Genomic DNA, 27,521 nt, shown 5'->3' on the forward strand with positions numbered 1-27,521 from the left:
AGTTTGGTTTGGCTTTTTTTTTTTCCCAAAGCTGTCAATAAATCTAATAACTCTTGTAAGCGTTCAGTTTGAAGGAACTTGCCAGTTAAGCTTTCTTTCCCATACTGAAAATTGCTCTCATTTAGCAAGCCCTGCATTTAGCAAGAATGCCCTGATGGTGTGCCAGACACTGGAGGATGCAGGTGCCAGTCCTACAGGGATCACTCCCAGACACAGAGGATGAGCTGCAAAGCAGTTGTTGCCCTTTGGAAAATTCCTGGCAACTCTGGAGACAAAGGAGTGAATTCTCAGCAAGAGAACATACATAGAGGGGATGGACACAAACATTATCTATCATTAGTATGTGTAAGGCCTGAATCAGAGCAATGTAAGAAAAGGGGTAGGTAGGGGTGTTAAAGACCATGCTAGGAGTTAAGATTTTTCTGAATCACAAAACAACCCTCCTAGTTGGTTTAAAAAGATGTACCTGGGGAGGGAGACAGAAGACTGGGAGGGGGGAAAGGATTCGGAGAGTGGTTTGTAGTGGCAGCTGACTGGGTTTAGGGGTACAAGGCTGAAGCAGCAATAAGTAGGGAGACCTTATAGGGAAGGGAAGTAGAGCTGAGGGAAGTGTGAAGTTCAGAAACCTGCTGTGGTTTGTTGAGAGGTACATGCAGAGATGAATTAGCAAAAACTTGGTCCTGGGAAGATCAACTATAGAATTGAGTCAGAATGGGAAAGTAACTGCAGCATGCAAAGAGGAGTGAAAATGACGGCTTTGCCTGTGGTAGGAAGCAGACCAAAGCAGTCTATACCAGCTTATAGCAGGGTCACTCTGGTGTACTGTTCTTGAAAGAGTGGGGCTGAAATAAGGCAGGTCTGTAGGGGTGAGTTTTCTGTGACCATTTGCTCTGCAGTAATTCTGCTGCCACCAGCTCTGTTCACTCAGTAAGCTGGGGCACACCCCAAGGAGCCACTGACACACAGATGACACCACTGTGCTGTGCAAAACCAGTTTTCCTCTCACAAAATGACGCATTGAGTTAATAATGTCAAATTTAAATACCAGAAGATGGAAAAAAAGGGTGAAGAAGAAGCAGTTCAGAAGTGCTCTGCCTCTGTTTTTCTGGTCTGGTGGGTCTCTGCTCTGCAGCTGGCTATAGGCCACCGCAAAAGAAGTTATGTATGTAAAGCTTAATGACGTGACCCCAAAACAGCGCTGCTCTGCCTTGAGCATTTGAGGGAGGACGCAGGCCTCGAGCAGTGATGCCTCAGCCCTTCTCGCCCCGTCCCCCAGCGGTGAAGCGGGGCATGCAGGCCGCTGCCGCAGACACCCGCTTCCGGCGCAGGCGCGGTGCCCGCCGGGAGTTGTAGTCACCTGAGCATTGCCCCGCCCCCGCGGGCTGTGGCCACGCGCGGCGGTTCCGCTTCCCCTCCGGCTCCTGCCGCCGCCGCCGCCTCGGTGGGTTCCCGACGCCGCCGCCATTGCAGAGGCGCCGAGTGGCGGCCGCGCCCCGCTCAGCCCGTCCGTCCTCCGAGGCGGCAGGCGCCGCCCCAGCTCGGTGAGTCCGCTCCCACCTGCCGGCCGCGCCTTCCGTCCTTTGTGGAGCCCGTCGGGCCGGGCCTGAGGCGGGCGGCGAACTCGGGGCGGTGGCTTTTCTCTCTCCCCCCCGCCCCGGTCCTGCTTCACGGCGCTTCCGGCAGCGCGGAGCCGCTGTCCCTGCCGCGCCAGGCACCGAGGGCGGCCGGGCCGAGAGCGCCTCGCCTGGTCTGGCTTCAGCAGGGCTGCGGTGCGGGACCGGAGATCGGCCCCGGCTTCCTGCGGACCGCGGTGGCCCCCGCCTCGGCCCCCCGCCCCCGGGAGCTGGCCCCGAGGGGACTCGCCGCCTGGGTGGGGGCTGTTCGTGCTTGTGGGGAAGCAGCGGTTCGGGTGTTGCCGTTACAAGTCTTTACGGAAAGAAATGTGTTGTTTAAGTAGCGAAGCGGAGTGCAGAGCCCTACCCGTCCCGTGCAGCGAGTGCAGGCTATGCGGGCACTGCAGGTTGCTGGATGGATCGCTTGTCTTTGCTCTGGTACCTGGATTGCCGTTAGGCCAGGTCTTTCCGTTCCAGTTACAAAGCTGTTGCTCTTTGTGCACCACACCTGCTTGGTTTTTTCTCCTCCCTGTGTTTTCTGTTTTATTTTTGTTACCGCTTTTGGCATTTATTCAGTCAAAGCCGTACAGGATGATTTAGTTGTTTAATGGGAGGCTCTTCGGGGAGCAGCTGAAATCAAATAAAGTTGATTTTAGCCTGGTACGTGGGAGCAGCTGCCCAAAGGTTTGTTTGGGAGTAGAGAGTTCACCAGCTGGCTTTCAAGGAGCAGTCTTGCACTTTGCCTGTAGCCAAAACAAACCGGTTGGTTCATCTGCTGCCTTACGGTGAGTGAAGACAGTCCAGATACTGCAGCATTTTAATATTTGTTATTTTGGAGATCTTGCAATAAAAGCAATGTTAGGTGCAATTGAAACACAGCATATTGTGGGGGTTTTAATTTTTCTTATTTCCATCTCTTTTCTGTCTTTTTTTATGCTTGAAAAAAGGGAGCTGCTCTTGCGGAAGTCTAGGACCCACCTTGCAGTATGGAGTGTCCTCACAATGTGAGCTCTGGAATGGTACCCCCATAAAAAGAATGGGGACTAGCTCCTTCATTTAGGAGATAGAAGTGATTTAACTTGCAGAGATACTGTGGAGGCAGGCTAAGAAATACCCATGTGTAGCCAAATGAGCTGTTGCAGTTTTAATGTTACTAGAGAACTGATAAATCAGTGATTTCGTTCTTACAGACTAATGGGCTGAAATAGAAGCAACATAGAAATGTAAAAAGGTGAAGCCTTTGTGTTACGAGTTGTTGAGTAGAATCTTTAAAATAATAGCATTTAAAAAAATTGGCTGAGTAGTATTTTAGAGGAAGGAAAATCCTTACTCTAAACTTCACTGGTTGGATATTTCAGTTCTTGAGGCTGGAACAAAAATGTTTGAGAACAAGTAACAAATCTGTGTTGTTAACAAAACTGCTGGGCTGTTAAATGGGGAATAATGCCTCTGTGGATATATCTTGCACTTTTTAGCACAGTGCAATGTATTTTGGTGGATCTGAGGTATGTGACAAGCATGGCAGCGTGTCACAGGCTGATTTACTGGGATGAAGCTTGTGCAGTTAGATATTGGACCTTCGGCCAACTGTGGGGGAGCTTCTTTCCCGAGGCACCTGCTTGTATTCCCTCTCTGGGATGGATGCTGGAATGGGTGGGTAAAGGCTTTGCCTGTATATGGTAGGTCACATCCTGTGCTTGTTTTAAAATGTATCCTTTTAAAAACTCGTGTGTGCTTGTGGTGGTAAACTGAACCTTTCAGTTGTGTTTAAGGAAAAAAGTTACTCAAGCACCTTTGGTTTCTCAACAACTTCAAAGTAAGTGTTACGGGTATTGATGCTGCAGATTTTTGTTCTTGTGATCTGAAAAGCTGTGGGGATCTGAATCTAGGTCTGTGTTTTATTAACAAAAGATGCTTCTGCTTCAGAGTCCTTGCATCAGTCATTTGGTTTTGTTGTTGTTTGGGTTTTGGTTGTTTCTTGTTTTGTTTTTTTTTTTTCATTTACTGTGTGGGGTTTTTTTTTTTTTCATTTACATTTTATCTGTTTTCTGCATTTGGAGGTTTCTAAGGCCCTGGAAGCTTCCCTGTGAGTTTTGTGCCAGTATATTCTTGTTTCTTACAACACGCACATCTATTGACATGTCTGTGTAGCAGTTACAACAAAGAAAAAGCTATTTGTTCTGAAAACAACCCCTTAGTTACAGAGATGGCCAGGCCCAGTGATAACACCAGCAGAGACGCAAGTCCTGAGGTCAGAAATTGGGATGCAGGCAGAAAGCTTTGAAAGTGAGTTGACTCACCAAAACATCTAGGAATAGATAGCAGAGTCAAGGTGATGGGGTGAGCAAGGGGAAGGAAAGGTCTGCAGCAGCCAGGCACCATGTATTAGCGTGCATCCTAATGTGTTTATGCTGGCAGTTGGGAAAAGGCAGCTGAGTTGCCAGAAGAAGGTGGTTGTGGAGCTTTCCCTTCATTTTCTAGAAATGTAGTTGCCGTGATCAGTTCTGCTCTGTTCTCGTGAAACCAGGGGCACTCTCTTGGACTAGGGGTGAGGTTTGGAAAGGCTGCATCAAGCTCAATATTTAGTTTTCCAAGATGGCACCTCCTTCCTTAAATCTAAATCAAATTTGTCTGTCTAGCTCAAAACTTGGAGAGAGCTTTGTGATTGCAGAATGTTGTCTTGAGGAGATTTCTGTACCTGCTGTGGTAGTAACAGTACATTTTCAGTTAAGTTTTAATGTGATAAACGCTGAGCTTACCACTTGCTGTGTGAAGTGCAGTGGTGCTAAAGGTAACGAATCGCGCCCAGCACTTGGATGGATACCAGGCTGAGCTTCTAGGTCCATTCTCAGAAACAATACAGTCCTCTTAATGCAGTGCTTGACTGGGTGTTGTGTTGATTCTGCCTCTTGGCAAGGTCAGTTTGACCAGGCTGCATCTTCTGCAAGCTTTCAGTATTTGCAGGGCTTTGTTAGGCAAAAATCAGCATTTTCTCCAACTTTCTGGTATAGCAAGGACATAGGGGAAGGGGTACATAAGTGTGTGTGAGCAAGAGGGGAGCTCTGAACTCTTGGTGTGGTGTGAGGGCAGCCATGCTTGTGCAGGAGGATGGTAGGCAGTAGGTGGGAAGAGGAAAGGAATCCAGGGAACTTTTCTTGTGGCGAAGGGCAAGAAACGGTTAGGCAAGGCACTGATTTTGAAGGCCTTTTAGGAAGGAAACTCTGCAGTGTTCCCGTAAGACCTGAGGGTTCTTACTTTACTTTGCTTTGCTGTTAGGAATTATGGTGTCTTGAGGTTGTGATCTTGTAAGATTTTAGAAAGCTCTTATTTGCATTTAAATGCAGGTGGTAAAAGGAGATGTGTTTTCAGGTGAAAATAAGAGATCTACTGACCTGTCTAGCTGGGGCCCATGTTGCAATTTGTAGAGTGAGCTCTGTTAATGCAAGTCTTCAAGCCTTACTTCACCACTCAAGGTTTGCCACATCTCGAAGTATGATTTTACCTGAAGTTGTGCCTTACTTCAGTTGGACAATACGCACATTAGTGCTTGTTATTTTGACTGATTAAGTGGATGGTGTCTGTTGCTAAGAGCTGGAAGCACTGGATTTGGTCTCAATTCTGTATCTGACTTGCCAGGGTTTTTTTTAAGTTGATCATTCTATTTTCTCAGCTTCTGTTTTCTCAGCTGGGAATGGGGACTAATCAGGCTTTGAAAGTGTCTCACGCAGCAGGTCAGGCAGAGATGTACATGTTAGGAACACGCCTTAAAATTGACAGGAGTTTTATTTGTGCTGTTAAATTTTGGGTGATAAAGCACTGTCTGTGAATTCAAAAGGAATTCCTCATGCTTTTGAAAGGCTGAGGTTATGGTGTATTAAACCACTTCAGAAATTGCTGATGCTTCTTTTTATTTCTTTTTGTCACATGTACAAAATGGATGTATCTAACATGTTCATGAATTTCAAAATGCTCTTAAAAATCTTCGCTTCAGCTGCTAATAATTTACTGGTGCTTAGAATTGTTTTAATTGAACACACCTTATTAGAGAAATATAATATTTTTAAGACTCCTAGAAAATATTGGGTGCTTCATATAATAGATAGGTCGTTGTTTCCCCAGAGAAGTTAAGCCCTGCCTTGGTGTTGGTGTAGCTCTGGCATTAACAAAATTTGCACAAAGTTGAATGCTTAAAAAGCATGAGTTTGCTTCTGAAATACTTCATGTTGTCCTGGAAGACACGTGATTACCTGTTGGCAACAACTGTATATATTTGACTCTTTGGTCAGGGCTGTTCTCTCTGCCAATTAGCAAAAATCATTTCCTATCTCTAAAGGAGTTATTTCTATAAGACAGATTTAATTCTTTCTAATTCTGTGGTTTCATTTCAAAGAAAAGCAGCTGTAGGAAAGAGCCAGTGTGTTAGGGCAATGGTGAGTGTGATTTTAGAAGTGGTGTACTATGTCAAGAAAGGGATTTAACATAATGTGAACCAGAATGGGAGCAGCTGGCAGGTGCATTAAGGAATGGAAATATGCTAAAAAGTTTCCAAGTCAACCTTTTTTCTTTCTTTTTCATTTCAAGTTTTCTGCTTCCTGTTTAGGTGCTGGATGTTTGACTCGGTGTGTACCCACATGAGTATGTAACTGTCAGCATATGTAGGCTTTCCCCTTGCTTCTCTAATGAGTGAAGTTAGACTTTTATCCAACAGCATGAGGTTTATTTTAGAAACAAATGTAATACTTTATGCTCTAAGTTGTATTCTTTATTTACAATCCTTCTAGAACTATGTTAGCTAACAGGTATCTTTTGGACTGCCTGTCTACTGTAAAGGGCCATCCTCATTTAAAGGGGTCTTCTGGGAATTTGGGCTTCAGAGAGAAGCTGGCTGGGCAGTTTCTTGTGGAAATAGCTCATTGGAAGGGACTGAACTGGAAATACACTTCAGTTTGGGTATTATCTGCTTTAGGATGTAAAAACAAATAATGCTTTATTTTTAATAAATGCTTTAAATAATTAATAAATAATAAAAAATATAATTAATACTTTAAAGTGAACAACTTCTAAAATTCCAAAGCATCGCTGAAAAGGTAAAAGGAGAAAAAAAAGTGTCTTTCAACTTTTAATTCTGTTTTAAACTGTTTGACAGATCAGGAATTTATAAGACAATGAATTAAGTATTTTTGACCTTTTTGCCAGGACTCAGCACGTCAGAATTGAGGAAAAACAATTTCTGGCCCAATTCCAGGTGCTGCTGAAAAGGGCCTCTTTGGAAGTTAGAAGGTCATGGAAAGGATCTCTCTCTCTTGCTACAGGCAGGTCACATCCGTCTGACAGCCTAGATCCGGGCTGCCTAAAATGCCAATAGCAAACACTCCCTGAAGGTGCTAGAGAAGGGGCCAAGTGGTGAGAACATTCATCAGTGCAGAGTCTCAGTACATGTCTGTAAGAGCTCTTTTTGGCCATGGAAACGTTATTCTAAATGCGCACGTGGCATAAAGGATGTGATTTTAGTTTTCAGGTTGTGTAGTTTAGGAATACGGAATGTAGCAGTGGGGTTAGTGATCAGCTTGGGCAACTTCAAAACATTTGGATTTTAGCTGAATCTTCTTCTGAACCTGGTTGACTTCCTGCATGATCTTGGGTGGCTGTTACACTGTGTTTGCTTACATTAGGTCAACAGGCTGATTGCTCATGAGATATTTAGTGTTTTATACTAGTGTTAAGTAAACTGAGTGCTTGACATTAAGTCCACCTGACTGCAACTAATTTAGACCAGGAATAGCGGTGCTGCTTGATTTGACACCAAGGTAAACATGAGAACAGCCGTTTGGGTTAGAGGGGGAAAGGAGAGGGTATTGTTCTCCCCAGCCCCAAACCAGTTGTTTCTACCCACTCTGATAAGCTGGCACTGCTGCATCCCTGAGTGTGGTGATCTGGGTTAGGGAACTAAATTGGTGGGAAAGGAATCACTGATGTTAAACGTGACTTGAAAATTCTGCTCAGTGATCTTACACTAGTGGCCCAGTTTGTAATAGCTGGAGTGTTGTGTGTTTGGCTTTGTGCCTTTCTTGTATGTTTCTGAGCTTTTGGGAATGTTAGTTCAGATCAAACACAAGTGAACAAATGAGTGTTTATTTGTACATTTCATCATGAAATCCTACCATCATTTTCTATCATATAGAAAATAGGTTCCTAATGTTCCCACCTCCATGTATGAAATACTCGCTGTCACTATTACAAACACGAGTTACGTGAAATGTGTGATTTTTCAGAGTTGAGACAGCATCACAAAGTGTGAAATACTTAGTCTTTTATGCTGTTGTCTTGCTTTTTCTACTCAAGGGTGCAGGTGAAGTTCAGGATTTTCAAAGATGTTTAGCAACAGGAACAGTTAATTTTAATCTGGTGTTAACATGCTAAGACTCTTCTATATTAATGTCCAAGCTTACAAATTAATTCTTAGTGGTAAAGAGGGCCTTGACAGCCACACTCAGGAAATTGATGCAGGTAACTCCTCCTGATTTTTGTTGCTGGCATGTTGCAAAGTAAATGGCAGAGCAGTGGGATGAGGATTATTTCACAGGAACCAAAGTATGTCTTGGCAATGCTGTGACTCATTGCTTTTGTGAATGCCACTTTTTCTTTCTAGCCCTTCTAGACCTATTTGCAGTGATTTTATGTATGTGGTACAGTACTGGTTTTGTGTTTTGGGTTTTTTTAGGACTAGATCAGTGTTGAGATTTTTTTTTAATGTAGATTATTTTTCCAGGTATCTGTTGGAAATGGAAAATGGAAAATAAAAATTCAGAATAGTTCAGTATGGCTGGTTTGGATGCTCTCTTCACAAGCAGGGCTGTGTGTTCTAGTGACTGGTTGTGATATCTTTTATCTTCTTATTAATATTTATTGCCTTGTAAAATATTTTACTTCTGAGAGGTATAACTCTCATTCTCCTTGGCTTGTTGTGTATATGATGGGTAGTCTTACAGTCTTTTTGCATCACAAGCAAACGTACTCATGCTTGGTAAAACTGGATTGAGTATTACTCATTGAAGAAGTTAAGATACCTGATAATCCTAAATGATAACACATCCACGGCAATACTACTAGAGCTTGGAGCTCTAGTACTTTGGCAATACTTTTCTCTCGGGTCTTATTTGGTGAAGTGATGGGTGATGGTTGTTTTTTACTTCCTTATTCTTTCAAAGCCTATGGGCCACAATGAGATGCCAGCTTTCTAAATTTAAGATTGCATCTGAACTGGAGAAATCTCTTTGTTTCAAGGATCTTGGTCAAGATTGAAAACAGATGTAACTCTTGCTCCATGTCACTCTGATTAATGATCGTGTTTCCTATGCTGCTGAAAGAGCTTTCTCTTCCTAACCCTTAAAGTTTTTGTCATTTTGTCAAATAACTTGTCAGTAAACCTCAATGTTTGAGGTCTTAATTGTCCCTTTCTCTTGTTCATGTTTTTAATTTCCTAAATGAGGTACTGGTAGTATCAGTGCTTTCTCTTGGGCTTCACATTTGCTGCCTATGTGCTCATACATACCTGGTCAATCAATGGTGGATGATAGGCCATTTTCCAGTGACCAGTGTGATGGCAAGTGACTGCTCAAAGGGATATTTTGTGGGCTCTCTCTTTGTTGCCAAGTTTAATAGAAATCCTTATCTCTATTTTACTCTATTGAAATGACTTACTGAAATTTGCTTCCTGTTTTCTTAACAGAATTGAAAGGATCTGAGAAAATTTTCCCTTAGATGAAAAACTCATGGAAAGTTGACCATTTCTAAAGGTATTATATTGAGGTCAACCTTTTCCATAGCTGCATGAAATTTTCTGAGAGGAAACTTTTTTTTTTATTAGTAAGAAAAAGCACTGTGTTTGAATTTTCATAATCACAGAATTTGTAAGTTTTCCATGCTCATTTGTTGCAAAAAAAATGTGTTATGTTCATACTTTCAGACTCACTGGTATTAGCTAATAGTTTTGTAAATTAAAAAGAGGAAGCCTTGGTAGGTACAAAATTGTTGTTCTGGGTCAGGTTGTCTGTGTCTCGCCCAGGGTTCTGGCTGCAGTCTCAGTGGATATCTGTTTCAGTGTAAGGACTCTCTTAAATGGCTTTTTGAAGGTGGAATGACTTGCTTCAACTGCTGTCTGCAATTGCCTGGTTTTGCAGTAGCTCCAGATGAAGGAGTTGGATTATCACAGAGTAATGTTTTACTGATATATCTTTCATTTTCTGTGATTTAAGGCTCAGCTAGTGCTGAAGATTAATGTAGTGCTGTAATGCAGGTCTTCAGTTCTTGTGTTGGTAGCACAGCATGAGTGATGCCTTTCCTCTGTGGGTTTCTTTTTTTCCATAGATGATTATCATGCATCCCCTGAAATGGAATTAGAGACCCTCAGATAAGTGTGATATCTCTTATTTCTATTACAGTAAATAGTTTTAATTTTTTATTGGAGTGGTAGTCATGTTAATGAGGACCTTGTGGATGGAAGCTTTCATTTCATGGGTGAGTTTTTATGTGAAACTTGCCTGATGCAGAAATGGGGTGCTGCACAGAACTCTTCTTATGAAGGAGTTTGAGTATTTGAAGAAGTCATTGTCCTTGTGTCACATGGCATAAATGAATATAATTCTACGAGGAGAAATTATCTCTAATTGTCTGCATGGTTTTTGGTTGTTTTTTGAATGACCTGTTGCTATGCTTATAGACTCTTTCTGGCTAAATTTGTGTTCAGTGTGGGTATGAAGAAGTAAGCATCTTGAGCTTGGGTCTGTTCACTGGTAAACTGTTCCAAGTGGTTATGACCATCCAGGCAGCAGAATGCTGTACTGGTGTCCACTGGTGCACAAAGTGGCTGGGAAAAGTGACTTGAAAGAGGCAGAATTTCCCATTGTGGAAATTCCCACTGTGCCAGGCTAGCGGTGTTCGACAGTGCTGCAGTAAGCTGAGGGTTTGGCCTGCAGGGCTGTTGAGCTAAGCTAAAGTTACCACTATCTGCTAGCATTAAGTGCAGTTGAAGTAAGCCTTGGCCGGCCACTGGAGAGAAACAAAGAGCTCTATTCTGTGTGCATATGAAAAAGATAGCTTTTTCTGGAGGGAGGAGCTATTTTTCTCTTCCCTTTGTCTTTTCACTAAGTATTCATTTTTTCTGTAGCTGACCTTTGACAGCTCTACCAGTGTGATGGGGAACGGATGGATCCCTTACTCTTGAATTATTCCTTTTTCTGCTATCCTGGTATACAATGTGTGTTGTTTCTTCTCTGTCCAGTTAGCCCTGCATCTTTACTTGGGATGGGTAAGCTACGGCCTTGTCTTACTGCTGCCTATAGTATTTCCAGAGGTTAAAAAATGCCTTTGCTTTCAGTTAAAGCTATTGCTGACCTCTGCATAGCACCAGTAGCCTGAACAGTTTTTTCATCATTATCATTGCTCTGTTGGGTGGTGATTGTGAATCCTGTTAGACGTGCACCAAGCTATATAAGTACCTTGTGTAGGGTAGCCTTTATTCAAATAACTTTTGCTCTGGAATGTGTGATCCCTCCCTGTCTGTAAATGCCAGCTTTAATTAAGAGAGACTCTCAGCAATGAGATGCAGACTTCATTTTTGTTTTTCTTCTTGTAAACTTTCCGTACTTGCCCTTTTCCCCATTCTCCTTTGATCTTTATAAAACCTCAGCTCATGAAAATAAAGGCTGAAAAGTATCTTCTAGTTAGTGAAAAATGAGTAAGCACAAACACCTTGAACCATGGATTTGCATGCAATGTGCATGCTGCAGGCTCTCTTGTCTGTGTTTAGTTGACTCAGGTTTTTAGGTAGGTAGAGCAGGGGTAAGTAATTTCCTTGTTGAAGGTTGAATAGGCTTTTTCAAACACCTTTGAGTACATGTTATCATTATGCAGCATTGCACAATAGTTCGTTGAAGGAAAACTGTGGCTGTGGGCTGTATAAAATGAAGCGTGGTCTGAATTCAGCTGGTAGGCGGTAACTAATACAATCCTGCGGCAGAGGGTGGAAATGGGTCCCTCTTGGTTTAATTCCTCCTCCACTCTACTGCAAGAGGGCTGCTTCTTGGAGCAAGGTGTAACGGGTGTCCACGGCTTTCAGCTCAGCAGTCTGCCTCGTTTCATAGAATCACAGACTGGTTTGAGTTGGAAGGGACTTAAAGCTCATCCAGTTCTAACCCCCTGACACAGGCAGGGACACCTTCCATGAGAGCAGGTTTGCTCCAAGCCCCGTCCAGCCTGGCCTCGAATTTTTGTGTGTTGCTGTAATCAGCTGGTGATAATGACATTGTAGCCTTGCTGAGTGAGTTTTCCTGACGAACTTGGAAAGCGGGAAATAAGGGTAGTTGGGAAATCACTTCTGAGGCCCATCTGGTGCTGTTGCCTGTGTTTGAGCTGTTTCAGAGGTTATAAAGCAGAGAAGAGATTTCTAGTTCAGTGGTGATAAGATACACCACCACAGTTCAGAATTCACCACCAATTCATTTTGTGAAGCAGAAATGACGCTTCGGGTGGGAGTTGGTTGCTGTGTGTGGTTTAAAGGGAGAAAGTGGTGATGTATCACAAGACTCAGAGATGGCCACAGTATACAGTGAAGTCAAGTATCATTAATTTGCTTAAATTTTCTGGTCACTAATGGGCTTTTACCGTGACTCTTGCACAGCTTGTCTTTAGCTTTTTCTTACTTTTCCTGTTGATGTCATCTTTAGTCACAAAATGTAGCTGATAATTAAGAAATGACACACACAGAGTTAAAAGTCAAAAATTGAAAATCTGTGAGGAAAGAAAACCTTACCAAGGTTTCTGTTATTGCCGGTTTGCTTGTTTTTTTTTTTTTCTGTATGTATACCAGCTTTGTGAATCTGCTCTTCCAGTTTGGGAGGCTGCCAGCATCTTAGCAGTGCAATCTGCTTCACTTGTCTTCATCAGTGATGGTATGAGAATTGTATTTTGTCACGCTTGTACCGCAGGGTGAGGATGACTTAGCTGTCGGCATTGGATGGTGAAGAAGTTATAGCTGAAATACACTTGTTTGGGTTGGCTGTCAGTGGGATGAGAAGGTGATGTCCACCACTGGTCACTTCTTAGAAGATGACTGGGATCAGGTTTTATTTTGAAAGAGACATTTTCACAGACCAGTTGTTTGTTTTCAGTGCAAGACTTTGCTCATCTACTAAGTGCCTTAAGGAGTAAATAATGGCTTTAGGTTGTAATGTACTTTGGCAATGGCTTCAAGGAATATTTTTCTTTAGAAGCCTTAGTAACCTTTTCAGATACCCCATGAATATGATATTTGTCTTCTGTAACTTGGTTCATGGTAGGCACATCTCATTGCATTTGTGGAAAGACTATTCCTTCTTCTGAACAAAACATAGTTTGCTTTCTGCTTTTTACTCTTCTTCACTTGTCAATTAAATGGGAAATACTTTTCTCTGTACTGTGTTTTCCCATGTATTTGTGTGATTTTTCTGTGCTGTGTTTTCCCTTCTATTATGTGACTCAGCAAAAATCACAAGGAAATTGAGGGGTCAGGAAAAGGTAAATTGGAAAAAATTTAGCTGTGTATGTTCTGTGTGTCATCTAGTCTGATTCTGCAGGAGACTGAGGTTCTCCTATGCTGTCATTAGAGTGGGAGTATTATGCCTTCTCTCTGTCACATGTAGCAGTAAAGGGAAGACAGCAAGAAAGGACTTGTTGATAAATTTTATGGTTGTAACCTTGCTCATTGAAGGAGGTATATTGGTGCTTATGGCTATTAATCTTGGGGGGGGGAAAGATGCTGGCCATTTATTGGCTCTGACAGTGTGTTGGCCTTGCTGAGCAGTTGGTTAATGTGCATCCCTTTGTAAATCCTAATGAAAAATTCCTGTTTGACAGGCTCAGATATTCTTATTTCTATTTTTCAGCTGTTTTCTCAACTGCATCATTTGAAGGGGGTATCTTGTTTGAGTTTGTAAATGAGGGAGAACCGTACTTGTTTGGAGTATCTTAGGTTAGTCTAATTTCCTCTCCTTTCCCCATAAAGGAAAGTTAAATAAAAATAACTGTTCGTTTTTGCAAGCGTGTGGTTTGGCATTGACTGAATACTTTGAGACCCACTAAAGCTGGAAAGAGACATTGCAGCAAGTCCAGTGGAGTTTGGTGCCTGCCTTCCTAGAGGTGGGAAGGCTTTGAGAGCTGCGTGTTGCGTTACAGCATCTGCACGTGTTTTTAATAACTGTAGGTGGAACAGATTATCCTCCTGGCTTTTACTGGCCATTATCAAGGTTACTCTTGTTCCTGCTTTTGCACAAGTCCTTTCTTGGCAGGCAGAAGATACGTGACTGCATTTGCCAAGTCTGTGAGAAAGTAATTCTTTGTCTGCCACTGCTGGGTTGTTTTTTTGTGCAAAATTTTTCTGAGTTGAAATGACGATATAAGTATTTTCAGCCTCTAAAGGTAGTCTCAAACTGTTCCAGAAAACTCCTTTTTGGATCCAATTAAATAAACCTCATGGATCCAAATGCTTTAAATTGGAAACCAAAATATCCCAAAAGGATTTGTTTTGCTTGTCATGGAGAAGACAGTCTGAGATTTACTGGTTCAGTGAATTTTTGTGCAGTGGTGAAATGATTTCAAGTTGATGAGCTGCTGAATTAACGTGCTGTTAGTGCTGGTGCAGGAAGTGAGCTGTGGCTAGGTAGCACCATCTGAATAAAAACTTGTCAGAAAGCTGCTTTCAGCTAATCCCTGGGAGGAAGTGAGCTATAATCAGTACTAAGTGAGCTAATCACAGGAAATCTATTGCTCAACAGGAGCCTCAGAGCAAAAAGAAAAGGGTGTGGGGTGGGAGAAAGGGGGAAAGAAAAATACCCATGGAGATGTTCATTCTGCTTTTGGGCTCCAAAACCTGCTTGATCCGAGAAAAGGGAATATCTGGTGAAATGAGCAGCCCTCTGATTTTAAAAACTGCACGGTGTTTGTCCTCACTTCCAGAATAGTCATAGGATAGTTAGAGTTGAAAAGGACCTTAAGATCATCTAGTTCCAGCCCCCTTGCCATGGGCAGGGACACCTCACACTAAACCATGTCACCCAAGGCTCCGTCCGACTTGGCCTTGAACGCTGCCAGGGATGGAGCATTTATCACTTCTTTGGGGAACCTGTTCCAGTGCCTCACCACCCTCACAGTAAAGAACTTCCTTATAACTAATGACTCTCTTATGTCTAATGAAGCATCAAGTCTCATCTCCTCCAATAAGGTGTTTTTTTCAGGAATTAAAAGGTGGTGGTGTGGAGTGGCTGAGGATAAGCCAGCTGCTGAAACCACTGGAGTCTTGGAGTCAATGTACTGGGAATCATGGAATCATAGAATAGTTAGGGTTAGAAAGGACATTAAAGTCATCTAGTTACAGCCCTCCAGATGCTTTCAACAAGGATTATTATAATATAAACTAAGAGTGGGATGTGATCATCTTTAATCTGTCTTGTTACATGGGTCTTTTCTTGGAGCATCACATGCTAGCTCTGTTATTGTATTGTTTCTTAATTACTCTGTGCTTCTGTGCACTTGACTTCTGCCGGGGATTTGTTTGTGAGACACATCTACTTTGCTGTTTATCTCTGCTCTGGACCTCGCTGTCCCAGATGCTGCTCTTTGTGTGTGACAAATGTTGCCAGTAAGCACCCTATAAGGCTCTGCAGGAAGACAGCAAATGACAGCCACCAGCATGCAGATTGTTTTGAGGATAACTCACTTTACTCGACCCTTGTGCCCTCTTATAGAGTGGGGGCAGGGAGGTGCACTTACCATGAGAGCTTTTTTCACATTCAATCTGTTCTTTCCTTCCATTCCTTCTGTCAGACAACAAATGGTTTTAGAATCGTAGAATGATACAATGGTTTGTGTTGGAAGCAACCTTAAAACTCATCCAGTTCCAAACCCCTGCCATGGGCAGGGACACCTTCCATTAGACCAGGTTGCTCCAAGCCCTGTCCAACCTGGCCTTGAACACTGCCAGGGATGGGGCAGCCACAGCTTCTCTGGGCACCCTGTGCCAGCGCCTCAGCACCCTCACAGGGAACAATTTTTCTCTAATATTTAATTCAAATCTCCCTTCTTTCAGCTTAAAGCCATTTTGCCCTTCTCCTGTTGCTACTTGCCTTTGTCAAAAGCCTCTCTCCAGATTTCTTGTAGCCCCTTTAGGCACTGGAAGCTGCTCCCACGTCTCTCCACAGCTTTCTATTCTCCTGGTTGTGTTGGTTTCAAGCACAGTGTCTGCTGTCTCTGTCTGTGGCTCAAATGATCTGCAGTTCTCCTTGCAGCAGTAGACGTAGTGTCTCAATAAGGTCCTGCAGCCGCAGTGGTGCATCAAGTCTTATGGTTTCAAAAGCCAGGTGGTTATGTTTCTTAATGCCTTAGTGTTAGCCTGAAATCTGTCACTTGTGCTTTCTGGTCAGCCCTGCAAAAGAGGCTTAAATTTGATGTGCGTATGCCTCCTTCTGTGTTATATTGCTGATAGTAAATGAGTTGAGTAATTTTTACCTGCAGTAAGCAGAACTGAATTCAGTTTGCAGCTCTCTGAGCCTCCTGTCAGGGCATATATACACAGAGGATTAGATTTATTTCACTGACTTAGTTCTGGCTCCTCAGAGATTTGTTGCTTAAGTGGTGGTGTAAAACCCCAGGATGTGTGCCAGGAGTAGGAATGTATGTGCATACATGTTATCAAACAGCTCTGAGCTTGATTTCTTTTTTTTTTTTTTTGGGGGGGGGGCTGTTTGCTTTGTTTTGTTCTGTTTTCCAAGCAGTAGTCTAATTTACTTCTGCGTCAGATCCTAAGCAGTGAGATACAGATGCAGCCTCAACTCCTCAAGTACATTTATTTCAACATCTTAAGAAGACAAATTCAACTTATGAGAACTTTCTACACAGTCTGTTGCATTTGACAGATGGTACCATCTTCTTACCTCTCCTTGGGGCCTTACAGTGCTGAATTGCAAGACTGATGTGTATGCACGTATAATGAATATTTAAAACTTAATCTGTTCAAATGCTCAACGAAAACTGACGGTGCACTATAGCGGATAGGAAAATGATTGTCTTCTATTTCGTTTTATTTTCCTTTAGTCATTCTGAAAACAAATTTGAGAGGAGAAATGTTTGTCCATTTTTAGAAGTCAGAGGAGCTAAGTAGTGCTGTGCTGCAGAGGGGCCTCGGTGGTAGAGCCTGCTGCCGAACAAGCTCTCCGCTTCAGCGGGGATGGGAGTGCCTGTCAGCCGTGATACCGATCACGAGGGAGGCTTCGGGAGCCAGAACAGCACAAGAACTGTACTTAGGAAGTTCTTCAGGAAGCAGCCCAGCTTTGTGCTCACACAGGGGGCAATTGAGGGGAAAAAACCCCCAAAACTCAACCAAAAAAAAAAAAACCTAAATCAAAGCCAGAGCATCCAAACTAATATGCTGAAGCGGTGTGTGTTCATCAGCATTTCTGAAAATGCTGCCAAATTCTCACTTTACAGCTTTTATTCACCGTCAGGGTTATGTTTCTGGGTGTTTTTCCCCCCCCAGTGACAGTAGCAGGAACTGATGTCTGTCTTCTGTGACCTTGGCATGCCATAGGCCATAGGACCCTTTTCTTCCCCAAAACAAAGAAAGCTAATGAGCAACAGAACTGACTCCTAGAACATTGTGGTAAAAAAGAATCTCTGCAGGTCTTTTCAGAGGCTGAGAGGAGGAGGGTGGGTTAAGCTATACAAGGAGCTTCCCTGTGCTTGTCTTGCCTCAGCCTCGCTGGGCAGAGGTGGAAAGAGAAGTGTTGCACTTCTGAGCAACCTGGCTGCAGGTTTCCCAGCGGTGGTGGTGAGTGAGTTTAGGATGTCACTTGCTGCTGCCTCTGCAGCAGAGGAGAGGATGCATTTGCTCTTCAGCTGCTGAGGATGAAGAGAGTATTTCCATTTCTGCTGCATCAGTGCGGGGCAAGAAACCTTTGTCAGAAGGGAAGGGACAGCTGTTGAGAGTAGTTTCATATACTGGAGATGAGGACTGAGATTTGGAGCCTTATGGTCTATAGTGGTGATACCTGTGAGTGTATTTTGTGGAGTAATCAGCAGAACTGTTGGGAGAAAAGCTTTTAGCTGTTTTTGTGACTCTTTTTTTGTGAGTGTAATGGGTTGCAGCACTGTCCTGTGGTGGGAATGAATCTGCCTGAAGTCAATAGTTAAGTATTGTTTGCAGCTTCACAGCTTGTCTCTATGGTTCATTCCATTACTTTCTAGCTGTTGTAATTAAATGTAGCACAATCAGTGATTGTGGGGGAGTTCCTGATGTGCTTGAATGCGTTATTATTACTGGCATTGTCTTCACTGGCAAAGATGAAAGTGAACCCTTTCCCCTTATCCCTGTTATTCCCATCTTCCGTATGTTACCTTTGTCGCTTCTGTCCTCTTTCTTCATGATTCAGCATACCGTATGAGGTTGCTCAAAGTTAACCATTTTAGTAAATGTCTTTCAACCAAGCTAAAGAAACCCCCAAAACACCCCACTATTGTATAGTCTGATTCTGTCAGAGAAACATGAACCTGACATCTGCTTTGCCACTGTACAGACTCCTGGCAGGCTCTGGAAAAAAAGGAAAATTTCCCATGTCTTTCCAATTCCTTGTGCAAGCCATGATTCAGCAAGGCAGCCACGAGGATGATGGTGCAAGAGAGATTATGCCTAGCTGCTGTTAAATAAACAGCCTCCTTTTTCTCTTTGTGGGAGAGAGCTGAAAAGGAGCTTCAGGGAGTGTTTGCACTCCTCTTTCTTTTTCCCCTTCTTTAATCCCACCTCCAGTCACTGGCCATAATGCCAAACCTCCACAGCAATTTCAAAAGTACTTCCTGATGCTGTGGAAACTTTCCCTGCATAATGAAGACAAGGAAGGGATAAAGGAGAGGGGAACTGCTCTTTTCTTCACTCAGCTGTCAGAAAGAGACTAGCTGTTTGTATTAGAACCTGAACAAAATGATTGATTTTTAACTTCTGAGGATGACTGAAGGATCAGACTTTTGTTTCTTTAAGTGATTTGTTGTGACTGAAGCTGGACTAGTGTATTTAAACTATGAATTCTAAGCTGCTGTGCATTGAAATGATCTTTCGTGCAAAATAGTTTTGGATCTAGCACTTTGTCTTTGAAACAGCTATTCATAAATTATAGTACCTTGAGTTAGCAAATCAGTCACATGTGTCAAGTTTTTCTGAAAAGCTGAGGTTTTATTGAACCACAGATTTAATGATTTTGAAGGATTTTGTTGGACTGCAGTTGATGGAGACAGTCCCTTAGTGGGAAGTTGGTGCCCGAGCTCTTTCTGCCACTCCAGTCTGCTCTACCAGCCCTGCAGCATCTCTTCCTCCTGACTCTTCAGGGAATTATTATGGGCTTGGAGGGCCAAGTCTGTTCTTGTCTGGTTTCATATGCAGGTTGGTTGTTTATCCTTATATCCTGCTCCTGCTAATATCAGGCAGTACAAAAATACAGAGAAAATAATAGGGCTTATTTTAGAAAGATAAAAAAAGGGCTACTCATGGTGTCTCTTTCTTCACATAGCATAACATTCTGATGTTAAAGTTATGTGATATGCTTATTTACCTACAATTTATTTAGCTGCCTGATTTAATGTCTTTGTTCAAAAGGAGAAGTGCTTTCTTTTTTGTTCCCATCTGGATAAGTAAGTACCCTGTATCCTGCTTTTTTGTGATATTAGCATAAGCCCCACTTTAATATGACCATCTATATCTCATTTGGTGGTTCAGATGAGAAATTTGTATGTCTCAAATAAGTTGCATGCATTTTGTCTAAACAAAATGTAACGTTAGGGAACCATTTGGAGTTAAAATCCCTGTGCTGAGACCAGCTGTTAGATTGCAAGGTTCTTAAATTTTTTCCCATATTGCAGTGTAGGTACTGGAAAATCTAGAAGATCCTGTAGATAACTTGCAACATCTGAAAGAACAATTACTGAGTGAACTGGGAATATTGTTACAGGATGGGAATCACAGTCTGATTCATAACAGCATCCCTGCAGCTAGGTTTGAATGTTGCAGGTCAATTTATCAGTCCATCATCAGGCAGAGGGCTTGAAGGCGCGTTTGTCTAGGTGGGTGCTGCACAGCTTTGACTGCTGGTCCCCACTGGTCTTTAAGTAGATGGAGAAACCAGCACATGTTCAGTTTTTAGTTGCACTGCCAGAATTTTACTTTATGCTGCCTGTGCCTCTGAAGGTATTTGTGCAGAAATTATGTTTTCATGGGTGTTTATGTTGATAATTTTAATCGTTCTTGAGCCCTTCTTCTCTGCTCTCGTGAGACCTCACTTGGAGTATTGTGTATAGTTCTGGTGTCCTCAACATAAAAAGGGCATGGAACTGTTGGAACAAGTCCAGAGGAGGGCCGTATGAAGGTAGGCTGAGAAAGTTGGGGCTGTTCAGCCTGGAGAAGAGAAGGCTGCATGAAAACCTCGTAGCAGCCTTCCGGTGTCTAAAGGGGGCCTATATGGCTGATGGAGAGGGACTATTCCTTAGGGACTGTAGTGACAGGACAAGGGATAATGCATTAAACAGGGGAAGTTTAGATTGAATATAAGGAAGAAATTCTTTACTGAGGCACTGGAATGGGTTGCCCAGGGAGGTTGGAATGCTCCATCCCTGGCAGTATTCGAGGCCAGGTTGGACAGAGCCTTGAGGGGCATGGTTTAGTGTGAGATGTCCCTGCCCATGGCAGGGGGGTTGGAACTAGATGATCTTAAGGTCCTTTCCAACCCTAACTATTCTGTGATTCATGACATAAACCTCTTGCTTTGTGTCATGTGGGGCCTCCAGCACAAGAGGGACATGGAGCTGTTGGAGCAAGTCCAGAGGAAGCCACGGGGATGCTCTGAGGACTGGAGCAGCTCTGTTCTGAGACAGACTGAGAGAGCTGGGCTTGTTCAGCCTGGACAAGGCTCCAGGGAGACCGTAGAGCAGCTTCCAGTGCCTAAAGGGGCTACAAGAAACCTGGAGAGAGGCTTCGGTCAAGGACCTTTAGGGACAGACAGGACAAGGGGGAATGGCTTTAACCTGACAGAGGGGAGATTGGGATTAAATATTAGAGAAAAAATCTTCCCTGTGAGGGTGCTGAGGCACTGGCACAGGGTGCCTAAAGAAGCTGTGGCTGCCCCATCCCTGATCCCACATCAGTGTCTGCCAGTGCAGTGCTTACTGAGTTCTTCAGAGTTGAATTATACCTCCTTTCCCTGTTGTCCAGCAGAAGAAATTATACATTTATGTATTCTATGTTCCCTTCTTAAGTTAAAACAAATATTTCTCTTTCAGTGCTTTCACTAGCTATTGGGAACCATGTCTGTCAACGGAGAAGTGGAAGACAAGCCACCAGCTCCTCCTGTCCGGATGAGCAGTGCTATCGTCACTGCAGGGGGTAAAGACCAGTTGTCTGCCAACCACAGTTTGAAACCCCTGCCCTCTGTACCAGAAGAGAGAAAACCTAGGAATAAAATCATCTCCATATTCTTTATCACTGAAAAAGGTGAGATTTCTCTGTTTTTCAAGGTTACTAGTTGTATTCCTTTACTCTTCTTGTAAGTTTTGGTAGTGCTTCAGACATTTGGATCCAGCCTGGCCAAGTGCAGGGGATTGGAGGAAGGGTTGAAAGTTGGATATGCGTGTTCTGTGAACTGAGATGTTTTTTCCTGCTTGCACTGGGATGTTTTAAGACGAAGTGCTAAGTAAGAAAAATTGAACAGTTCACGAAGGAAAATCAGCACCTATTGCTTCTCATGCTTGCTGCCCAGTTTAAAGTAATGCATTTCTAAACAACCCTGATAGATGTTTGTGATTCCTGGGTGTCAGATCACTTACCATTTTGCTACACTAAATGCAGGTTTTTAGTTTAAACTATTTTGGGAAGTTGCTTCATGTTGATGACTATTTATGTGGTACCTTGAGGAGAAAAAACGGTAATAAAGAAATAGTAGCGAGCGTGCACTGTGTTTGAAGGAGAATTGAGAAATTAAGTCTCTGTCACTGTACCATTAGGAATAATTACTAATGGAAAAATCTGGAATGCTGTAAGCAAGGATTATTTGTGAGAAAAAATGACTGGAATGAAACTGGACTGTGTTTGTGCTTTGTTTCTATCCTCTTTTTCTGTATGATGAATGTATATACAGCATTAAGAGTCCTGATCCTGGTTCTCCAGGATGTCTGTATCCATGTAGAACAAAATAGTGGATAGAAGTATCTTCTAACATCTGGTATGGTAAAACTGTTGCAGTGGTGTACAAGCCTGATGTTGCTGATGTGCTGGGCAGACTGGTTCAGTCATGCTGGCACAGGTTTGACTGTTTCAGGAGACTCTGCTCCTCTGGTTATGTATTCTCTTGGCTCAGTATTTTCCCAAGGGCTGGAATTTACTCTTGCTTAGCTGTATGAGCAGTTCCTCTGCAGCCATGCCTCACACAGGAGACAAATGCTGGAGGCTTCCCTGTATTCAGAAGGTCAGGCTTTTCATGATCTGGCAGAGTTTTCTGCTTTTGACAGCGGGTGTGCTTTCCTTTTTGGAGGATGGAAGGATTTGACCAGTGTAGTTTTTGGAAGCAGGATAGTTATTTCACAAGGTCACTTACTGTGAAATAACTGTCGGTGGCTAGATTTCACCAGTAGAAGTAGTGGTGTTTTTACTGACATGGGTAAAACCTTAAGGAGGTAAATCTGTAAGGAGAACATGAGAAGCTACTACAGGTTGGTGGAAGCACCCCAAGAGAGAGACTCCAGGCCCCTGTGGCTGGTAAAGGTGATGAATCTGGGTGCTGTCAGCTTGGTGTAGTGCCATGTGTCTGGACCAGGTTCTGACTTAGCCCTTCAATACTGCAGAAACTGGTGTTTTATCATTATGTCACTGGTCATGGGAGGAAGTGCCTTGAAATTCTCATGGTGAGTGTTGCAAGGAAATCTTGTGGAAGGATCACATCTGCCATCTTCAGGCTAGGAGAACAGCTTATGAACTGATCTGACACTTGTCATTAGGCTGTTGGATTGATTATTCATCAGACCGTTTGTAACCCTTTTGTTACAGTTGGGGATATGATGAAGTGGAACATAAACCCCACGTAAAGGAAGCTTTTCCTTGCTCTGAATTAGTAATACTATGTAAGACTTGTTTGTGTTGTGAAATGAATTATGAATGCAAGTGGCTATAGTGCAGTTGGAGAGCTCTGTGACATTTCACAGTGTCTTTACTTCTCCTTGGACGTTTCCTCTTTCCATCTTGAGGGTGGGTTTGTTCATTGCTGAAATGGCCAGGGAGGCAATTGAAGACTTGTCTGAAGTTGTATTTGCTCATCTGAAATTGCTTTGCTAAAGTGCTTTACTAAAGCTTATTCAGACCACTCTGGTAAATGCTGACATGTATCAGAGTTACGGATGTTGATCTGCATACTTGTTTAGCAGATGTCTGTGTACTACTTCCATTTAGTGATGCACACTAAAAATGGAGAAAATAAATTCTGCAGAATAAAACACTTTTTAGAGAAAATAGTGTCAGTTTATGTTTTCTAAATGTTAAAAAAGTATTTAAAGTAATGTCCTTTACATTAAAGGCAGGTTGGAAAAAAGCAGGTTTTACTGCATGGCAGTAGTGGTTAGGAAAAATGGTAATTGAATTACTTAGTTTAAAGAAATTATCTGAAAGTGGCATTTTTTTAATCTGGATTAAACATGGTGGATTGGGTCACCTGCTGCAGGAGTAATGTAAGCATTTAAAGAAATTGTTTTGTCTCTCAAGACTGCAAAACTGGCAGCCAAATGTAAGCAGAATGGAAATGGGCACAGTGATTTTCTGGCACTAAAACAGCAGTCAGAAGTTAGTTGTTCTGTTCATTAGCATGACTGAGCACCCTTACCAGAAATGCCCATTTAAATGCATTTGAGGAAAAAAAAATTCTGTTGCTGGGAAGCTTTAGAATGTGTGATTCTTTACAGAAATGCTAATTTACTGCTTGGATTTTAAAAATATGTTGGAACTATATGCAAAATAATCTGTCAACCTGAGACAGAAATTTTTTCATGGGAAAAATTTCTCCAGCCAGTGTAAATGTTAACAAATTCCTACCGGAATGATAAATTCTCCTTTTCAGAATCTGAAGGGATGCTTTACCAGGAGATGTACAATGCCACCACAGACCTGTTGCTGGATAATGTTTGGCTTTGTTCTGTAGATCTGTCTGTATGATTTTGCAAGGTCCTTCCTGGGCAGCTTTGGCCCTCTCTGTCCTCTCTTGGCAGCTTTCTCTAGCTTAGAAGGTGGCACTGGGGAGTCAGTGGTCTTGGGGGATGACTCACTGCAGATGGTGAGGTTGAGAAAATGCACAGTCTCTGCCCCAGGTAGCTAGTTCTGTGCTGAAGCAAGTCCAGAAGAGGTCACGAAGATGCTGCGAGGGCTGAAGCACCTCTGCTATGGAGACAGGCTGTGAGAGCTCCAGGCTGGTTCAGCCTGGAGAAGAGAAGGCTCCAGGGAGACCTTAGAGCAGCTTCCAGTGCCTCATGGGGCTGCGAGAAACCTGGAGAGGGGCTTTTGACAAGGGTCTGTAGGAACAGGACAAGGGGAAGTGGCTTTAAACTGACAGAGGGGAAGTTCAGGTTTGACACTGGGAAGAAGTTCTTCCCTGTGAGGGTGGTGAGGCACTGCACAGGGTGCCCAGAGAAGTTGTGGCTGCCCCATCCCTGGCAGTGTTCAAGGCCAGGTTGGACAGGGCTTGAAGCAACATGGTCTAGTGGAAGGTGTCCCTGCCTGTGGCAGGGGGTTGGAACTGGATGAGCTTCAAGGTCCCTTCCAACCCAAGCCAGTCTGGGGTTCTTTGACATAATCACAAGAGTTTGAAGGGATTATTTAATGACCTAGTCATGGAGGGGTTTTCCCCATAGTTTCACTGCTTAGGATAAATGAAGTGATAGTCATTTTTTACTAGAGTACTTAATTGCCATTAATTTGCCAGTCAAATGAACTTGTTTGTGTTTGAAAAGCTTTAAAATAGTCCCCTAAACCAAGAAATGCTTGTCTTCAAGCAGAACTTACTAGAGGAGGTGCTGTGGGGCATTACCCAGGACCAGGGATCACGCATGGAACATGCTCTGCCCTGCTGGCTCAGGGCAATTTTTGTTGTGGTTTCAGCTGCAGCTCAGTAACTCAAAGTGTACCATTTGGAGTCATCTAACTACTACATCCAGGCTGTTGAGAAACACCTGTGTTTCATGCCTTATGTACGAAGGGTGGCTGGTGGGAAGTGAGGTGTACTTGAGGATGGGTTTGTGATGTAGGAGGGTGTGTGAAGTACCTTGGGTGATGCCATGTAGAGCGCCTGTCGCTTCAGTTGGGGAAAAGTCCAGTTTGAGATACTTCATCAGAGCAATTCTCCAATTTGCTAGATCCTTATGAAGGACCTGTGGCTTCCTCTTCCCAGGAACAGGGGGACTTCATGCTGCTTTCTCTGCACAGCTGAGGGACCACATCTTAGATTCACTTGACATTTGAAACTAGTGTTGCCCTGTAATAACAGGATTCCCATTTAAGTACCTAACTGTGTTGCAGATATAATCAGAGATTGAAAAGAGCAGTGTGGCCTCATGGTGGCCTTGTTCACAGAGCCCTTGAGTGTGTTCTGCCAACTCAGGACTCCAGGGACTTGCTCTTGATTGAAGCTCCCTGCTTATGTTCATTTGAAATGCTGCTCTGCTGTTCCTGTGGGCAGAGGAGTGAATTTTAGTCTCCTTGCCTAGGCTACCAGTAAGATCTATGTGTTTTTAGGAGTGGGTTTTTTTGCACAGCACTTCTGAGGGTCTGAGTACCAGCTCCTGTTCCCTACATGTCAAGTGCTCCTTAATAGGAATCTTCTGGGGAATATCCCATCTTCCTTGTTTTCACATAAACAGATGCAAAAGACTGGGGAGAAACAGTACTTTCCTTAAAGGTTTTCACATAAGCAAGTTTATTCTGTCCTATGGCGGCTTAACAGTGTTAATGGGAACATTTGACAGTCCATTTGCTTTTTGGCTCTGACCTGTGCAGCCATATTAAAGATATCCTGTTTATAATAGCAGCGTCTTTCCACTGCATTGTTCAGCTGGAGATAGCCCACATGGCTTTTCATTTGTATGTATTGTGTTCTGTTCCTTGTCCTTCCCCTCCCGCCAACGTGAGGGAATTTCAGACAGATTCTCTGGCTCTGAGCAGCACAATCTATGCTTGTCCCATGTTGGGGAGCTGGACTAGATGAGAGGTCACTTCCAGCCCTGACAGTTCTGTGATTCTGTGATATTCTGCTATATGCAGGAACTCTTTACCATGTTGTAACAGAGGGTGCTGTTTTAGCTGCGCTTTCTGTACCAAAACCATGTTACTTTCATTTTGCAGGTGAATGTAAAAGCAAAGCAAAAAAACCTTTTAGGCTGCAAAATAGTGTGCTGCTTTCCTTTTGGGAGCAGTATGGCATTCCTGCCGGCTTCATGCACACTAGAATAAGCGCAGCTGATTCAGCTATAAGTTTTGCAAGCCCACAGGCATTCCTGGGATTACATATGCAGTTTTCCTGGTATCAGGTTAGTCACGTTGTAGAGCTCACTGCCAGAGCTCTGCCTTTCAGCAGAGGACTGTGAGATGAGGCCCTGAGCATCATCTTTCTACCTGGACAGCAAACAGCAAGTATACTTCTCTGCTCTGGCAGAGAAAGAAAGCAGGGCTCAGGCTTTTTTGCCAGAACAATAAAACATATTCCTGAAACCTTCCAATTTAACTCCAAATCCCTTTTGAGTAAAGGGAACAGAATGGTGTATTTTACATTTAGAGTTAACTACAAATTGTCTTTCAGTTTTATTTATTTTCTCTTTGTCAGGAAAAAAAAAAATAAAGCCCTAACCAAGCCCCAAGCATTATAAAACATCTTCTGAATGTAATTGAATCTAAGTTGGATTGAGCACACGGTCCTTCTCATTATCTGTTCCTGCTTTTGGTACTTAGTATGCTTGCTCCCCCCTGCCTCCTTTAATTGAAATTAGGTAATTGCTCCGAGGCTATAAATTCTTATCTTCATCACAGGAAGTCCTAGTTTGCATTAATTACCTTGAATTGCAGCAGTGAGGCAGCTGAGTTTTAACTGTCTTTAGGGTGAACTTGAGGTTGAACTGAACTTGTCTTCAGTGGTGTTTGTAATCCATATTAAAATATTCTCTTTTGCATTGTAAACATTTCATATGTTTAATTTTCATACGCTCAACAGAGCTCTTTGCACTCTGGTGCTCTTAATCTCTTTATATCCTTGCTACCATGTTATAAATTACTTGAATGAAACAAGATGTTGATTCTTACATGAAGTCTGTATCCACTTGAAAACACCAACTGTGCTGCATCTTTAAATGCTTCCATCCATTATAAAGAATAATGTTACATTCATCCTAATTGTTGTAATGCTTGGATTGATTATATTAAGTGGAGACAATAGTACTTTAAGTCTTTGCTCAGTAGATCTTTGAATATCTTTTTCAGGAAGCAAGAAGAAGGAAAAGGAAAGGCCAGAAATCTCCCCACCATCAGATTTTGAGCACACCATCCATGTTGGTTTTGATGCTGTTACTGGAGAGTTCACTGTAAGTATACCTGCCTTGGAGTTGCTCAGAAAACAGCTGTGAGTCAGGGCTTTAGTGAAGTCATTGTGATGTTTTACAATAAAGTCTTTGCTTTTATCAAAGAAATAATTTTACTGTGTATTTGTACAGCATGCAGAGTAAAGAGTCTGTGTTCTGTTAATACTTCTGCAGTGCAAATGTCGTATCTGATGAGTTGGGTAACCTGGGAGAGCCTTCCCTGAGAAACCCTTTTTAGCCCAC

The 27,521-nt window shown here is 42.9% G+C and overlaps 1 protein-coding gene across 2 annotated transcripts in view; it reads left to right on the top strand.

The window, feature by feature from the left end:
• The first annotated feature begins 1,374 nt into the window (after window positions 1-1,374).
• PAK2 (p21 (RAC1) activated kinase 2) overlaps window positions 1,375-27,521 on the top strand; it is a 41,909-nt gene continuing 15,762 nt past the window's right edge. Inside the window, exons 1-3 of one of the 2 annotated variants that reach the window (XM_062606520.1) lie at window positions 1,375-1,541; window positions 20,961-21,171; window positions 27,181-27,281. In XM_062606520.1, the coding sequence (XP_062462504.1) occupies window positions 20,985-21,171; window positions 27,181-27,281 (288 nt within the window). In that variant the 5' untranslated portion in view covers window positions 1,375-1,541; window positions 20,961-20,984. Of the gene's footprint in view, window positions 1,542-13,766; window positions 13,788-20,960; window positions 21,172-27,180; window positions 27,282-27,521 lie in introns of those variants that run through there. The other variant, XM_062606521.1, reaches the window with a different exon arrangement.

Source organism: Pezoporus occidentalis, unplaced genomic scaffold (assembly GCF_034315485.1).
Source record: "Pezoporus occidentalis ecotype Australia unplaced genomic scaffold, CSIRO_AGI_Poc_V1 ctg97, whole genome shotgun sequence".
Classification (NCBI taxonomy): domain Eukaryota; kingdom Metazoa; phylum Chordata; class Aves; order Psittaciformes; family Psittacidae; genus Pezoporus; species Pezoporus occidentalis.